Genomic DNA, 18,707 nt, shown 5'->3' on the forward strand with positions numbered 1-18,707 from the left:
CCTGGTTTTCCAGTTTCCTTTTTTGCAAAGGCACATTTTGGCTCAACCACTCTCCCATCAATTGAATGAGGTCTTGCAGCCATGGCAGCATCAACCTCAGTCACAGATGAAAAAGTTACAAAACCAAATCCTCTTGATCTTTTGCTCACAGGATCACTCATGACCACACAATCTGGAAGTTTTCCCCATTGCTGGTAGTAGTTCTTCCAATTTTCTTCTGTGGTTTCAAAGCTTAAGCCACCAATAAAGGGTAGATAAAAACTCTAAAGTACAGCATGTCTATAGTGCTAAAGAAAATTATAAGAATGATGTCTCACCAATTTGAGAATATCAGTAAAGAGAAATTGTGAAAAAGAAACAGAAATTCTGGTATAGTTGAAATAATTTACTAGAGAGACTCAACATCAGGTTTCGGAAGGTATAACACAATCAGTGAATTTAAAAGTGGGCCAGTTGAGATTAACCAGTCTGAAGAACAAAAAGAAAAAAAAATAATCAACAGAGCCAAAGAGAAATGTCTGAAACCATCAAGTATATCAATAAATATAATGGGACTTCCAGAAGTAGAGGAGAAAAGAAAGGAGCATAAATAATATTTGAAAGACTAGTGACCAAAACCATTCAAAATTTGATGAAAAATTTTAATCTACACATTCAAAAGGCTGGACAAACTCTAAATAGGATAAACTCAAAGAGAGTCATGCTGAGACACATCATAAACAAACTGCTGAAATTAAAAAAACAAACATAAAAATAATATTTTCACAACAGTAATAATGAAATGACTCACAATGGGGAAGTGATCATCTATAAAATTACCAGCTTATTTCTCATCAGAAGCTATGGAGGCCATAGGGTGCCTGGGCGGCTCAGTCGGTTAAGCATCTGACTTCCGCTAAGGTCATGATCTCACAGTTTGTGGGTTCAAGTCCCACATCAGGCTCTGTGCTGACAGTTCAAAGCCTGGACCCTGCTTCAGATTCCATATCTCCCTCTCTCTGTCCCTCCCCTGCTCCTGCTCTGTCTCTCAAAAATAAATAAATGTTAAAAAAAGTTTTAAAGAAAAAGAAGAAACTATGGAAGTCACAAGCAGTGGAATGACATACTTGAAGAGCTAAAAGCAAAAACTTTTCAAGCAAAAATTTTATATCCAGCAAAACTATCCTTCAAAAAATGAGAGACAAACCAAGACATATTCAAATCTACAAAAACTGAGAGTGTTAGATGCTAATAGGTCTATCCCCCACACACAAAAATGCTAAAATGATAGGATACTAGACAGTGATTCAAATCTATATAAAGAAATAAATAACACTGGTAAAATTAACTACATAGGTAAATTTAAGACAAATATATATGTATTTTTGCTTATAATTCATTGTTCCTATCTGATTTAAAAAGCAGCTGCATAAAACAGTAAATATAAATTAAATTGATGGGCATATAATGCATAAAGATATAATTTGCCATGATAACAGCATAAAAGGAGTGGAGGACCTCAATTTTTTTAAACTATTGAGATCAAATTGCTGTTAATATAAATCAGACTTTTATAAGTTAACAGGTTAGTTGTAGTTCTCAGTGAAATAACTACCAACATAGGCTAAAATTATACAACATGATAACAACAACAAAAAAGAACTAAAATGGCACATTAGACAATATCATTTGTACACAAAGAAGGCATAAATAGAGGCATTGATGGGGAAAATAAGACACACAGAAGAAAAGGCAAAATTGCAGGTCTTTTTTATTAGTAATTACATAAAATGTAGATGATTATACTCTTCTATAAAAGGCAGACTGGCAGAAAGGATTTAAAAACATGACGGGGCGCCTGGGTGGCTCAGTTGGTTAAGCGTCCAACTTTGGCTCAGGTCATGATCTCGCAGTCTGTGAGTTCGAGCCCCGCGTCAGGCTCTGTGCTGACAGCTCAGAGCCTGGAGCCTGTTTCAGATTCTGTGTCTCCCTTTCTCTCTGGCCCTCCCCGTTCATGCTCTGTCTCTCTCTGTCTCTCTCTGTCAAAAAAAAACATGATATAATTACATATTTTCAATAAAGGCTCACTTTATATTCAAGGACATAAATAGACTGAAAATAAAAGACCATGTGAACAATAAATGAAGGAGAGCTAGAGTGGTGACACTAATATCACACTTTAATATACCTTAAAGCAAACATTGTTACAAGAGATAAAGAAAAACATTATATAATTAAAGAGCATCAGTCCATAAATAAGATATAGCAATTATAAACATATATGTACCTAACAATTGAGCCCCAAAATACACGAAGGAGAAACTGACAGGATCAAGGGGAGAAACTGTTCAACAATAATAATTGGAGATTTCCATGTTCCACTTTCAATAGATAGATAAAACAACTAGTTTAATTATAATACGGAAATAGGAGACTTTATAAACCAACTGGACATAATAGACATCTATAGAACACCCCACCTGACAACAGCAGAAAACACATTTACAAGATAGAAAATATGTTAGAAACGGTCTTAATAAATGTAAAAAATTAAAGTCGTAAAAATATGTTCTTTTTTGCAATGAAATGAAATTAAAAATAAGTATCAAAATAAAATTCAGGAAACTTACAAATATGTGGGAATTAAACAGCACACTCATAAAGAACCCATGAGTCAAAGTCACAAGAAGTTAGGAAATACTTTGATATGAACAAAAATTAAAATGAAAAACACCAAAACTTAAGGTATGTAGTGAAAACAGAGCCAAGAGAGAAATTTATAGCTATAAACAGCTACATTAAAAAGGGGAAAAAAAAATAAGATCTCAAACCAATACCCTAAAATTCTACCTTAAGACACTGGGAAATAAAAGAACATACTAAGAGCAAACAGAAAGAAGGAAATAATAAATATTAGAGTGAAGAGACAACAGAAGAATAGAAAAACAGTAGAGAAAATAATGAAACCAGAAGCTGGTTTTCTGAAGATCAGCAGAAGTGATAAACATTTAGCAAAAAATAGATGACCCAAAACACTAAAATCAGGAAAGAAGGAGGAGACATTACTATAAACCTTACAGAACAGGAACGATTATAAAGGAATACTATGAACAAATGCTGATAAACTAGATCAGATAAACTAAATGAAATGAATTCTTAGAAACAAACTACTAAAGTGACTCCAGAAAAAATGGAAAAATGGATATGCCTATAATAATAGATTAAGTTCATATTTAAAAAACTATCAAAGAAAAAAAAAAGCCCAGCCTAGATGATTTCACTAGTGAATTCGACCAAAGTTTTGAAGAAACATCAACACCAATCTTTCTCAAACTCTTCCAAAAAACAGAAAAGGTGGGAACATTTTTTATTCAATCTATGAAGCCAGATTACCCTGATCTCAAAGCCAGAGAAAGGCATTACAAGAAACAAAAACTATAGACCAGTAGCTGTTATGAATATAGATGCAAAAATCCTCAACAAAATATTAGCAAACTGACTCCAGCAGCATATTAAAAGGATTACACATGATAACAAAGTGGGATTTACTCTAGAAATGCAGAGTTGGCTCAGCATACAAAAACCAATCAATATAATACACCATATTTAATAGAATGAGAAAAAACACATTACCATCTCAATGGATGTAAAAAAAATTTTTGACAAAATCCAATGTCTTTTCCTAATTAAAACAGACAAAATAAAACACTTAATACACTAGAAATAGAAGGGAATGTTTTCAAACTGATGAAGGCCATTTATAAAATAACATCATATTAAATGATGAAAGTCTTGGGGCACCTGGGTGGCTCAGTTAAGCATCCCACTTCAGCTCAGGTAAAGATCTCACGGTTTGTGAGTTCGAGCCCTGCATCGGGCTCTGTGCTGATAGCTCAGAGCCTGGAGCCTGCTTCAGATTCTGTCTCTCTTTCTGCCCCAACCCTGCTCGTGCTCTGTCTCTGTCTCTCTCAAAAACAAATAACATTTAAAAAAATGATGAAAGTCTCAAATCTTTCCTTTAAGGAACAAAAAGGTTATCCACCCTTACCACTTCTATTCAACAATGCACTGGAGATCTAGACACAGGCAAGATAAATTGTGCATGTATTCGAGTAAGTGAACAATCACAACGAAAATATGTTTTATGATTATATAAGGTCCAGAGTCCAGGGTGTCCTGGCTTCTGGAATAAGTTCATACTCCACCTAACTACAGAACTCAGGAACAGCATACCTTTATGTGACTGACACTTCTGTCTGACCCAGGATATTGCCCTGGGTGGCATAATCTCTCATCCCTGTGCTTGTATAAGGAACACAAAGACATTTCAGAATCCTGCCAACGCAGCTCAGAACAGAGTTGGGAATTTCTTTTAGGCCACGAGTGACGGACCTGAAAAGAACTCCTTCCTAAGATGGTGACTCAGCAAACAGGTCTAGATACAAATTCACTTATGAATAATGAGACACATAAAAGTAAGTTTTACTGCTGTTCCTGCTATTATTGTGTGTGTGTGTGTGTGTGTGTGTGTGCGCGCGCGTGTGTGCGCGTGAAAGCGCGCATGTATGTGAGCTCATATGTCTAGTGCTTCTAAGAAAAGTATTTGAACCACAAAAATAAAGCAGACACTAGGATGCAATTTGCACTAGGGTGCAACTAAGTGTTGGAGCTGTTATTCTCTCAGGGCCGGTCAACCTGACTTCTCATTTCTTCTCATTCCCTAATTACAAACTGTCCCAAAGCTCTCAGTTCAATAATCTCTCATTGCATATTTCTTTTTTTTTTCCCATGTCATTCTCCTTTCTCATTTTTGCCCACGCAAGTTACTTTGGAGAGTCTCTCTGTCCCTATATTTCCCCTCTTCTATCAGCAATGCTCCTGAGTCAGATGCTTTCTGCATGGTTTAAATTTTGCTTTTCTCTCTACTCTAACCTCACAATTCCAACTCCTAGAGTGATCTCACTTCAATCCATCCTTTTCTGCATGTCATTGGAATGCCATTTATTCAAATATATATACAGATATTAACATTTAATAAGTGTGGTATTTACATTCTAAAAGGTGAGAAAGATGACTTTATAGGATTGAAAACCAACACTCTCATACTAACCACTCTGTGTAATAATGTAATAAAAGTTTTTTCAAAGGAACGTGTTGCTATGGAATTCTAAAGGACTATTAATATTCATAAGTGAATACATTTTAATGTGCATCAACTCAGGGTTTTAGGACTAGAGTAGAGAGCCAACCTATACTGACTGTAGTTCTGATTGGTAGTAAGTTGGGGAAAATATCAATGTGTAATAAGACTGTGAATAAGTGATTAATTTTTCCTGATTGGAAAAATAAATAATCAAGGACTATCCAGATACAGAATGGAAAAAAGTTCTTTCCAGTCATCAGTGGGGTATCATTCAAGTTGTCCTCATATAAGATTTATATTATGCTCCAAAAATGTTTCATGCAAGAATATTATGGCATTGGGCTACTTTGATTTTAACCCCCATGACCTATTCACCTATTCCCCCCACCAATCTTCCTTCTAGTCATCTTCTGTTGGTTCTTTATAGTTAAGAGTCTGTGTTTTGGTTTCTCTCTTTTTTCTTTGTTTGTTTCTTAAATTCCACATATGAGTGAAATTATATGGTATTTTTCTTTGGCTGACTTATTTTGCTTAGCATTATGCTTTTTAGGTCCATTCACATTGTTGTAAATGGCAAGATTTCATTTTTTTTTTCGCTGAATAGTGTTCCGTTTTGTGTGTGTGTGTGTGTGTGTGTGTGTGTGTATATATATATATATATATATATATATATATATATATATATCACTTCTTCTTTATCCATTTATCTATTGATAAATAGATAAATTTATTTATCTATTGGCCCTAGGCCTGCTTCCATAATTTGGCAATTTTAAATACTGCTCACTATAAACATAGGGATGCATGTATCCCTTTGAATTAGTGTTTTTATGTTTTTGGAATAAATACCCAGTAATGTGATTACTGGATCATAGGGTAGTTCTATTTTCATTTTTTTGAGAACGTCTATACTATTTTCCAGAGAGGCTGTATCAGTTTACATTTCCACCAACAGTGCAGGAGGGTTTCTACACATCCTCGCCAAAACTTGTTTCTGTGTTTTTTATTTTAGCCATTGTGATAGGTGTGAAATAATATCTCTTTGTAGTTTGAGTTTGTATTTCCCTGATGATGAATGATGTTGAACATATTTTCATGTGTATATATTCTTTGAAGAAATATCTGTTCATGGCTTCTGTACTTTTTAAATTTTTTTTAATGTTTATTTATTTTTGAGAGGGAGAGAGACAGACAGTACGTGAGTAGAGGAGGGGCGGAGAGAGAGGTGGAGACACAGAATCCAAAGCAGGCTCCAAGCTCTGAGCTGTCAGCACAGAGCTCAACGCAGTGCTCAGAACCACAAACCTGGAGATCATGACCTGAGCCAAAGTCGCACACCTAACTGACTGAGCTCCCCACTTCTGCACACTTTAAAAAAATTTTTTTTAACATTTATTTATTTTTGAGAGACAGAGCACAAGCAGGGGAGGGGCAGAGAGGGAGAGAGACACAGAATCTGAAGCAGGCTCCAGGCTCTGAGCTGTCAGCACAGAGCCTGATGTGGGGCCTGAACCCACCAACTGTGAGATCATGACCTGAGCCAAAGTCAGATGCTCAACCAACTGAGTCATGCAGGCGCCCCTCTGCACACTTTTTAATTGGATTTTTTTGGTTTTTGGCTGTTGAGTTGTATAAGTTCTTTATATATTTTGGATACTAAGTGTTTATCGGATATGTCATTTGCAAATACAGTAAAACCTTGGTTTGCGAGCATAATTCATTCTGGAAACATGTTTGTAATCCAAAACACTTGTATATCAAAAAGGATTTCAAGAACAATTGGCTCAGTTGTGATCATGTGACATTTGGTGTCACGTACCACTAGTATTATAAGACATATTTTGTTTATCAAGTTAAAATTTATTAGACATGTTTGCTCATCTTGCAGAACACTTGCAGAACAAGGTACTTGCAATCCAAGGTTTTACATACTTTATTTAATTCCATAGGTTGCCTTTTAGTTTTGTTTATTGTTTCCTTTACTGTACAGAAGCTTTTTATTTTGATGTAGCCCCAATACTTTTTTTTGCTTTTATTCCTTTTGCCTCAGGAGAAACATCTAGAAAAATGTTATTATGGCAAATGTCAGAAAAATTACTTCCTGTCCTGTCTTCTAGGATTTTTTATGGTTTCAGGTCCCACATTTAGGTCCTTAATCCATTTTGAGTTTATTTTTGTGTATGGTATAAGAAAGTGGTTCAGTGTCATTCTTTTGCATGTAGCTGTCCAGTTTTCCCAGCACCATGTATTGAAGAGACTGTCTTTTTCCCATTGGATATTCTTTCCTGCTTTCTCAAAGATTAATTGACCAGGTAGTTGCAGGTTTATTTCTTGGCTTTCTATTCTGTTCTATTGGTCTATGTGTCTGGGTTTTTTGTTTTTTTGTTTTTGTTTTTGTTTTTGTTTTTGTTTTTGTTTTTGTTTTTGCCAGTACCATATTATTTTGATTACTACAGCTGTATAGCATATCTTGAAATCTGGAATTGTGATACCCCCAGTTTTGTTCTTCTTTCTCAAGATTGCTTTGGTTCTTCAGGGTCTTCAGTACTTTCATTAAAAATTTAAGGCTATTTGTTCTAGTTCTGTGAAATGTTGTTGGTATTTTAATAGGGATTGCATTAAATTTGTAGATTTCCTTGGGTACTGTGAACATTTTAACAATATTAATTCTTCCAATCCATGGAATATTCGTGTCATCTTTAATTTCTGTCATCAGTGTTCTATAGACTTCAGACTACAGTTCCTTTGCCTCCTTGGTTAACTTTATTCCTAGGCATTTTATTATTTTGATGCAATTGTAAATGGGATCGTTTTCTTAATTTCTCTTTCTTCTACTTCATTATTATTGTATAGAAATGCAACAGATTTCTGTACATTGATTTTGTATCCTGTGACTTTACTGGATTCATTTATCAGTTCTGATAGATTTTTGGTGTAGTCTTTTGGGTCTTCTATCTATAATATTATGTCATCTGCAAATTGTGAAAATTTTACATCTTCCTTGCCAATTTGGATGCCTTTTATTCCTTTTTCTTGTCTGATTGCTATGCTGGCCTCCACTGACATTCATTCAGGTGAGGAAGGGACACATTGTTAGTTGAGTGAAGGTGAATGTCTAGGCTCCTCGATCATTGCTGAATAGTGGGAGAGGAGTACCAGTTTTTTCTTTGTGTTTGGTTGGCATAGGAGAGTTCTTGCCTGAAAAGTTTCTGTCTTGCTATGTTGCTCATTTCTGGGCCTTTGGCATCAAATGGCAGCCTTTCCTCAAGGATGATTTGAGGAATCTTTGCCCATTGACATTTCTGGGTGATGTTTCTCCAGTATCCAGTCATGGATATTAGGCAAAAGGAAAACCCAGAAAACTCACATGTATCATTTTTTGAGCCTCAAGGTCCCTAGTCTTTCTACCTTTATCTCTCCACATTTCAGAGTATTCTTGTATTTTTTTACATATATTACAGGGTTTTAGGCTGTAGTTATTATGAGGAAAAGAGAAATGCGTGTCTATTCAGTCTTTCCCCAGAACTATATAATGTCTTGGCTTCTTAATTGACTAATGATATTGTTCCCAATGTCTTCAAGTCTTTAAACAAATGTTCTCACCAAAAGACTAATATACTTGTTTATTTTCTCTAGGCAAATTTTTTGGACTGTTTCAATCAAACACAATTTAATTTAGTTCACCATTGGTCAATGCCTTCTCTTGCTTGACTGAAAAATGAGTACCTGAAACTTATTTTGGTTATAGCCTCAATTTCATTTTTTTTTATTTTCATGAAGAAATCCTTCTAACATATTTAATTTAAAATTTTAAAAATTTATCTTAGAGTTGCTTTACCATAATTTGAGAATATTGTGATGAGAGCTACTATGGTAATGCCAATGTATGTTTTTATCTTTTTTTCCAGTTTTTATTTTAAATTTCAGTTAGTTGACATATAATGTAATATTAGTTTCATGTGTATAATATAGTGATTCAACAATTCCATGAAATACCCAGTGCTCATCACCTATTTAATACATTCTCCCACCCACCTCCCCTTTGGTAACCATCAACTTTTTCTCTATAGTTAACAGTCTATTTCTTTTGCCTCTCTCTCTCTTTCCCTTTGCTCATTTGCTTTGTTTCTTAAATTCCACACATGAATGAAATCATTTGGTATTTGTCTTTCTCTGACTTATTTCACTACTGCCTAGTTCCATCCATGTTTTTGCAAGTGGCAAGATTTCATTCTTTTTGATGGCTGAGTAATATTCCTGTGTGTGTGTGTGTGTGTGTGTGTGTGTGTGTGTGTGTACCACATCTTTATCCACTCATCAATGGACACTTGAGCTATTTCCAAATTTGGCTATTGTAAATAATGTTTCTATAAAGATTGGGATGCATGTACCCCTTAGATTTAGTATTTTTGTATTCTTTGGGTGAATACCTAGTAGTGGTGCAATTGCTGGATCATAAATTAGTTCTATTTTTAATTTTTTACAAACCTCCATACTGTTTTCCAGAGCGACTGCACCACTTTGCACTCTCACCAACAGTGCAAGAAGATTCCCCTTTATCTACATCCTTGCAAACACTTCATTTTTGTGTTGTTGATTTTAGCCATTTTGATAGGTGTCAGGTTGTACTTCACGTTGTTCTAATTTGTATTTCCCTGAAGATGAGTGATGTTGAGCATCTTTTCATGTATCTATTGGTCATTTGGATATTTTCTTTGGAAAAATGTCTATTCATGTCTTCTGCCCATTTTTAAATTGGATTATTTATTTTTGGGTGTCAAGCTTTACTAGTTTTTTTTTAATGTTTATTTTTGAGAGAGAGAGAGAGAAAGTGAGCAGGGGAGGGGCAAAGAGAGAGGGAGACACAGAATCCGAAGCAGGCTCCCAGCTCTGAGCTGTCAGCACAGAGCCTGACACAGCACTCAAACTCACCAACTGTGAGATCATGACCTGAGCCAAAGTTGGTTGGACACTTAACCAACTGAGCCACCCAAGTGTCCTTATACTAGTTCCTAATGTATTTTGCATACTAACCCTTTATTGGATATGTAATTTGCAAATATCTTCTCCTAATCCATAGGTTGTCTTCTCGTTTTGTTGGTTGCTTCATTCTCTATGCAAAAGCTTGTTATTTTGCTGTAGTCACAAGAGTTTATTTTTGCTTTTGTTTCCCTTGCCTCAGGAGACATATCTAGAAAGAAGTTGCTATGCCCAATGTCAGAGAAATTACTATCTGTGCTTTCTTCAGGGAATTTTGTGATTTCAGGTCTCACATTCAGGTCTTTATTACACTTTGAGTTATTTTTGTGTGTGGTGAACGAGAATGGTCCAGTTTCATTCTTTTGCATGTTGCCAGTTTTCACAACATTTGTTGAAGAGATAATCTTTAGCCAGTGGAAATTCTCTCTTGCTTTGTCAGACATTAATTAACCATATACTTGTCGTTAATTTCTTGGTTTTCTATTCTGTTCTATTGATCAATGTGTCTATTTTTGTGCCAGTACCATACTGTTTTGAATACTACAGATTTGTAATGTAATTTGAAGTCCATAATTGTGATGTCTACAACTTTGCTTTGCTTTTTCAAGGTTGCTTTGCCTATTTGGGGCCTTTTGTGGTTTCATAAAAATTTTAGGATTGCTTGTTTTAGCTCTGTGAAAAATGCTGGTAGTATTTTGGTAGGGATTTCATAACTGTTTAGATTGCTTTGGGTGGTATCGATATTTTAATGATGTTTGTTTTTCTAATCCACGATCATGGAATGTCTTTCCATTTCTCTGTGTCATCTTCAGTTTCTTTCATCAGTGTTTTATAGTTTTCAGGATACAGTTCTTTCACTTCTTTGGGTAGTCTTATTCCTGGGAATCTTATTGTTTTTGGTGCAACTGTAAATAGGATTGATTTAATTTCTCTTTCTGCTACTTCATTATTGGTGTATAGAAATGAAACAGATTTCTATACATTGATTTTGTGACTTTACTGAATTCATGTATCAGTTCTAGCAGTTTTTTGGTGGAGTCTTTCAAGTTTTCTACATAGAGTATCATGTCATCTGCAAATAATGAGTTTTACTTTTCCTTTGCCTATTTGGATGTCTTTTATTTATTTATTTTTTGTTATTGTTGCCTAATTGCTGTACTAGGACTTCCAGTACTACGTGCATAAAAGTGGTAAGAATGGAAATCCCTGTCTTGTTCCTTAATGTAGAGGAAAAGCTCTCAGTTTTTCCCATTGAGGACAATGTTACCTATGGATTTTCCAGTTATGGCCTTTCTTATGTTGAGGGATGTTCCCTCTAAACCTACTATGTTGAGGGTTTTTATCATGAATGGATGTGTACTTTGTCAAATACTTTTTCTGCATCCATTGAAATGTTCCTATGGTTCTTATGCTTTCTTTCATTAAGGTGGTATATCACATTGATTGATTTGAAAATATTAAACCACCCCTGAAGCCAAGGAATAAATACCACTTCATGGTGGTGAACGAATTTTTAAATGTATTGTTGGATTTGGTTTGTTAGCATTTTGTTGATTTTTTGCACCTATGTTCATCAGAAATATTGGCCTATAGTGCTCTTTTTTGTGTGGTGTTTTTATCTGGCTTGGTATCAGGGAAATGATACTCATAGAATGAATTTGGAGGCTTTCCTTCCTTTAGTAATTTTTAGAATAGTTTTAGAGGAATAGCTATTAACTCTTCTTCAAATGTTTGGTAGAATTCGCCTGTGAAGCCATCTAGCCTTGGACTTTTGTTGGTTGGGAATTTTTAACTTACTGATTCAATTTCTTTGCTGGTTATTGGTCTATTCAAATTTTCTATTTCTTCATGATTCAATTTTGGTAAGTCATATGTTTCTAGCAATTTATCCATTTCTTCCAGGTTGTATAATTTGTTGGCATGTAATTTTTCATTGTGTTCTCTTGTTTGTATTTCTGTGGTGTTGGTTGTTATTTCAACTCTCTCATTTTTGATTTTCTTTATTTGAGTCTTCTCTCTCTCTCTCTCTCTTTCTCTCTCATCTCTCTTATGAGTGTAGTTAGAGGTTGATCAATTTTGCTGATCTTTTCAAAGAACCAGCCCCTGGTTTCATTGATATGTTCTATTGTTTTTTAATTTCTATATCATTTATTTCTGCTCTAATATATATTATTTCCTTCCATCTGCTTGTTTGGGGTTTTGTTTCTTTTTCCTTTTCTAGAGTTTTTAGGTGTAAGATCAGGTTCTCTATTTGAGATTTTTTTCTTTCTTCTTGAGGTAAGCCTGTATTGCAATAAACTTCACTCTTAGTACCACTTTTGCCATGTTCCAAAGGTTTTGGATTATTGTGTTTTCATTTTCATTTGTTTCCATGTACTTTGTGATTTCTTCTTTGATTTCTCGGGTGACACATTCATTGTTTAGTAGTATGTCATTTAACCTCCACATATTTGTGGTCTTTCCAGATATTTTCTTTTGTTGATTTCTAATTTCAGGGAATTGTCAGAAAAGATGCATGGCACAATTTTGATCATTTTAAATTTGTTGACACTTGTTTTGTGCCTTAATATGTGATCTATTCTGGATAATGTTCCATGTGCACCTGAAAGGAATGTGTATTCTGCTGTTTTAGAATAGAATGTTCTGAATATACCTGTTCAGTTCATTTGGCCCAGTGTGTCATTCAATGCTATTGTCTCCTTGATTTATTTTCACTTTAGATGATCCTTCCATTGATATAAGTGGGTTGTTAAAGCCCCTGTTATTATGGATTATTATCCTTTATGTTTGTTATTAATTTGTTTATGTATTTGGGTGCTCTCATATTGGGTGTATAAATATTTACAATTATTATATCTTCTTGTATTGTCCTTTTAATTATTATATTGTGTCCTTCCTGGTCTCTTATTATAGTCTTTGTTTTAAAGACCAGTTTGTTTGATATAAATATTGGTATTCTGGCTTTCTTTTGACATTTATTTGTCTGATAAGGGTTTCTGCATCCCCTCACTTTCAATCTGCTGGTATCTTCAGGTCTAAAATGAGTGTCTTGTGGGTAGCCTATGGATAGGTCTTGGGTTTTTTTAATCCATTCTGACACTCTCTGTCTTTTGATTGGAGCATTTAGTCCATTTACATTCAAAGTAATTACTGATAGATATGTATTTCTTGCCATTTTATTACTGTTTTGTGGTTGTTTCTACAGATTTTCTCTGACCTTTTCTTATCTTTCTCTTTCATACTTTGGTGCTTTTCTATAATGGTATACTTGGATTTTCTTTCTCTTTATTCTTTGCATGTTTATTAGTGTTTTTTGATATATGGTTACCATTAGTTTTTGCATATAACAGTCTATATTAAGTTGATGGTCATTTAAGATTGAAGACATTCTTTTCTCCTATCCTCCCCGTTATAGGTGTATGTTACCATATTTTATATCCTTTTATTATGAGTTCCTTAACTGATTTTTTATAGAAATGCTCATTTTAATGTTTTTGTCTTTTCTACTGTCACTTTTGGTCTCTCTCCTTTCCAATCAAAGAGTTACCTTTAATATTTCTTGCAGGGCTGGTTTAGTGATCATGAACTCCTGTAGTTTTTGTTTGTCTGGGAAACTCTGTATCACTTCTTGTATTCTGAAGGATAGCTGTACTGGATAGAGTATTCTTGGCTGCAGATTTCTCCCATTCATCACTTTGAATATATCTCTTCTGGTTTGCCAAGTTTCTGTTGAGAAATATCCAGCTAGACTTATGGGTCTTCCCATCCCAAAAGAAGTTAATAACTGTTTTTTGTCCTGCTGCTTTTAAGATTTTTTTTTACACTATATTTTTCAAATTTATTTACAATATGTCTTGGTATTGGGGCACCTGAGTGGCTCAGTTGGTTGAACATCCTACTTTGCCTCAGGTCATAATCTTGTTATTCATGAGTTCGAGCCCTGCATCAGGCTTGCTGTTGTTAGTGCAGAGCCTACTTCAGATCCTCTGAACCCCCTCTCTCCTTCCCCTCCCCCACTTTCACTCTCTCTCAAAAATAAATAAACATTTAAAAAAGAAAAAAAACAATATGTCTTGGTGTTCATCTGCTTTTGTTGATTTTGATTGGAGTTCTCTGTTCCTACCAGATCTGGATGTCTGTTTCCTTCCCCAGATTTGGGAAGTTTTCAGTTATTATTTCTTCAAATAAGTTTTCTGCTTTTCTCTTTGGCAACTCCTATAATACAAATTATGTTTGTTATGTTTGATGGAGTCACTGAGTTCCCTAAGTCTATTCTCCTCTTACATAATTCTTCCTTTTCTCTTTTGTTCAGCTTCATTATTTTCCATTATATTGTTTTCTAGGTTGCTGATTCATTCCTCTGCTTCTTCTAGCCTGCTATGCATTGTGTCAAGCCTGTTTCTAATCTCATTTATTGCATTCTTTGCCTCTGATTCTTTTTTTACTTCTTACATCTGTGGTAATGGTCTCCCTGATGGCTTCTTTTCTCAACCCCAGTGAATATCCTTATGACTGTTGCTTTAAATTCTCCATTAGGCATGTTACTTATATCTATTTCAGTCTAGATCTCTGGCTATGGCTTTATCTTGTTCTTTCATTTGGCATTCCTCCATCTTCACATTTTGTCTCAGTCTCTGCCTTCTTCTCTGTGTTAAAAAAGCCAGTTATGTGTCCTGCCCCTGAAAGTAATGGCCTTATGAAGAAGAGGTCATGCAGTTTCCAGGGCCTGGAACTTCAGGGAATGTCTCTTGTGTGCTGCATGCACTCTGCTGTTGTGTTTTGGCTGCTCTGTCCTTCAGACCAGGAAGTAGTACACAGAGGCTTTCTTTGCCTGCTGTTTGCAATGTTTGGTCCTTGGCCTGAATGTGGCCTGTTTTAACTAGGTGCACTCTGGTCTGCTTGTGAAATGAGACCTGTTACCTCCTCCACTGGAGGAGCTCCAGCTCCACTGGAACTGAAATTCTGCAAAATTCTCTGATTGAGAGACATAATGTGGGCAAAAGTTTGTGCTGTCTTCTGGGGAAGGGTCCTGCTGTGCTGGGATCTAAATGAGCTTGACTGAGAAGGGCAGTTCCACCACAGTACAAGGGGATGGGGCTTGGTGTATGCAAGTTAAGTAACCAGTGATGGCATTGTGCCAGTTACCATATGTTGTATGTCCATAGGTTGTTTGCCTTCTCTTCAAGAGCAGCCCCAATGTCTGCAGGGTCTTCTGGAGCCAAGCCCACTGATGACAATTAAAGTCCAGGGTAAGTTCTGATCACAAGAACTCATGAAATTCAGTCCCTCTCACTTTCCAAGCCAATGGCTATGGGAAACATTCTCCTTGTTTATTCCCCTGTGTGCTCCTCTCTCACACACACACTTCTCCATGGTCAGGGCTCCCTTCCCTTTATAGCAGCCAGTATTCATTTCTCCCCTAAGTCACATCTCTGCATTTCCTACCTTCTTCAATGTGGTCTCTCCTCTACCTTTAGTTGTGGAGTTTGTTCTGCTAGTCTTCAGGTCAATTTCTGAGGTATTTAAAATGATTTGATAGTTATCTAAGTGGCATTCATGGTCTGAGGTAAGCCTAGGGTCCTCTTACTATGCCACCATCTTCCCTCTATGTTGTTTTCTTTTAGAACAGCTATAATGCTCTTACATAATAAATACATATAATTCAGTAAGAAAATAACCCACACTCCAATATACTTTAAAATTTTTCATTCAAATCCTACTTTTATCTTCTTTCCTTATTTTGACATGACTGGCATTCCCTGCTAATAAAACAAAGACATATAATAAAGTGTTGCTGTGGTGTGATAGTCTAGCCATTCAAATGATGCTCAATTATAACTGTATCACTGCACTACAAGCAGTCTTGATTGCAGCTACTCATCTTTATTATTGTAGTGCAAAACAGTTATAGACTATACACTAAGATTGAACATAGATGAGTTCTATGGGCACTAAAATTTGAATTTCACATTTTTGCATCACGTTTTTTTCATTTTTTTCAATGATTTTAAAATGTGAAATCTATTCTGAAATCACAAGCCTTCCAAAAATACGTGTCAGACTTCATTTGGTTTGTGGACCAAAGTCTGACTATATCATTTTTGGCTTCATAGAGTATAGCAAAGTGATGAGGAGACACATGGAATTTGGCAGAGATTCCCTCATTTACTGTGAGGTGTCCGCACTCAGGGTTCTTCAAAACCCATGGGATAACCCTTGGTTTACCCTCAAATACTCAATCCTATGCTGTCTTCTCAGTGGCTGTTGTGATCTGCTGCTGTAGTGTTTGGGAGAAATGGGATCCCTGAGCTTTATCTATAAAGATTGAAACTTGCTCAGAGACCTACGGGTTACCTGAATTATAAAACTTCTATTGTAGAAACAGCAATAAAGTTGGTCCAGATGTCAATAAGGAAATTTTCTGTCATTCATTTTTCAGAATTCCACCCTGAAGCAGATGTAAACACCTATCCTCTCTTACGTCTAGGGATCATCATTTTTATTATTTTCCTGTGCAAAAACGAATATGGTAATAGTGGTAAGTTAGTTAACATGTAAAGTCATGGTATCATAAGGGTTCATTACTCTGACCAATTTTGACATGGTTCCTGAATGATGATTATAACAGAGATGAGGGGAATCTGCCTTCTCATTATAAAAACAGAATTAGAAGTAAGAGATGTGACAGTCTCACTTTATTGTTTACTTTTTACTTTTTCACATTTATTTCTAAGCCACATAATTAAGAGAGATTTTGAAAAACTGCAATTCATCAAGTATTTCATTCTCAAAATTGTAAAGTTTCTCAAAACATGTCTTTAAAATTAACAGTATAAATAATGTTTAACAGGAAAATCTGTAATATTTGAATTACTTATGAAATATTTGATTATTTTGATAATAAGTCATTGAAAGAAGATTCTCTCAGTCTCTCTGTCTTGTTATTTCAACTGTTAGGATTAGAAATAACTTGGGGCACCTGGGTGGCTCAGTCAGTTGAGTGTCCAACTCTTGATTTTGGCTCTGGTCATGATCTCACGTTCATGAAATCGAGCCCCATGTCTGGCTCTGCACTGACAGTGTGAAGCTTGCTTGGGAATCTCTCTCTCTCCTTCTCTCTCTGCCCCTACCCTGCTCACATGTGCACCTGTGCTTTCTCTTTTCTCTCGGAAAAATAAGCAAATAAACTTGAAAAAAAAAAGAAATAACTGGTTGAAGTTGTAAAGAGTTTGAACTCTAAAGAGTTCTCTAAAGAGCTCTGTAGAGTCCTTTATATATAAAGAAGAATTTTAATAATAGGATCTTTCTCATTATTGAGTATTTTTATAAAGAAATTTCACTACCACTGATAGCATGTAATCAAAATCTTAATGGTCATATAAATAAATTATTTTCTTGATTAGAGAATAGTTCTTCTATTACAGAATGGATTCCTAAGCTAGATGGAAGATTAAAATATATCATAAATAATGTGAAGGTGTAAAAAAGAAATCTTAAAATCTCAAGCAAGATTTATGGGGAAATGTTAAAAAATCTTTACCACATATTTTTCAGAATTTTTACAATTTATAATTTTTACTATTTCCAAAAAAAAATTCCTACTTAAAAAAGATATACTCTGCAGTGCCTACAAATTAAAAAATCCTGAATATGCATAAATTTACAAGTGAATAAGTTGGGATTTATTTCAATATAGATTCACAGAAGGCAATAGGAATCAGTGATTATTAATGAATGAAATCCTATACAATATATTTTATTCTGAAAACAAACACACTGGATTTAAATAAATGCTATTAAATAAAAGCAAGACAAAATTTTTAAAAAATTCAATTTAAATGAATAAACATATAGTCAACTTAACGATAAAAATGGATATTGATACAAAACAGGAAGCAAAATTTGAATAAATATCTTTTAAAGTTCCTAATAATACAGGGTGCCTGGGGGGCTCAGTCAGTTGAACATCTGACTTTGGCTCAGGTCATGATCTCGCGGTTTGTGAGTTCGAGCCCCGCGTCGGGCTCTGTGCTGACAGCTCAGAGCCTGGAGCAGGCTTCTGATTCTGTGTCTCCCTCTCTCTCTGCCCCTCCCCCACTCACACTCTGTCTCTCTCTCCTTCAAAAATAAATAAACATTAAAAAAATTTTTTTTAAGTTCCTAATACATTAAAACAATAAACATACTATTAGAATCTGGTACAAAGTATATAGTCACACAATCTAATTTAAGGAATCAGGCACAATATCTGTATGAGGACTAATTGCAACTATTTCACTGAAGATGATTATAAAGCAGGCATCAGGAAAGCTGCTGTTCTAAAAGCTGTTGTGAAGGGCACCTGGGCGGGTCAGTCAGTTAAGCGTCCATCCTAAGGTTCAGGTCATGAGCTCAAGGCTTGTGGGTCTGAGCCCTGATTCAGGCTCTGTGCTGACAGCTTGGAGCCTGGAGCCTGCCTTGGATTCTGTGTCTCCCTCACTCTCTCTCCCTCCCCGGCTCATGTACTGTGTCTCTCTCTCTCTCTCTCTCTCAAAAAATAAATAAACATTAAAAAAAATTAAAAGCTGCTGTGATATAAGCAATGGACTGGTTTTTCTTTGTGTGG

At 35.3% G+C, this 18,707-nt stretch overlaps 1 protein-coding gene across 11 annotated transcripts in view; it reads left to right on the top strand.

The window, feature by feature from the left end:
* The first annotated feature begins 4,184 nt into the window (after positions 1 to 4,184).
* Positions 4,185 to 18,707, top strand: part of LOC109260698 (butyrophilin subfamily 1 member A1-like) — a 36,084-nt gene continuing 21,561 nt past the window's right edge. For 10 of the 11 annotated variants that reach the window (XM_053905166.1, XM_053905169.1, XM_053905168.1 and 7 more), the window contains exons 1-3: positions 4,185 to 4,454; positions 15,268 to 15,351; positions 16,542 to 16,640. In XM_053905166.1, the coding sequence (XP_053761141.1) occupies positions 4,394 to 4,454; positions 15,268 to 15,351; positions 16,542 to 16,640 (244 nt within the window). In that variant the 5' untranslated portion in view covers positions 4,185 to 4,393. The remainder of the gene's footprint in view (positions 4,455 to 15,267; positions 15,352 to 16,541; positions 16,641 to 18,707) is intronic. The other variant, XM_053905170.1, reaches the window with a different exon arrangement.

This window comes from Panthera pardus, unplaced genomic scaffold (genome assembly GCF_024362965.1).
Source record: "Panthera pardus isolate Hobbes unplaced genomic scaffold, ASM2436296v1 HiC_scaffold_17, whole genome shotgun sequence".
NCBI classification, from domain to species: domain Eukaryota; kingdom Metazoa; phylum Chordata; class Mammalia; order Carnivora; family Felidae; genus Panthera; species Panthera pardus.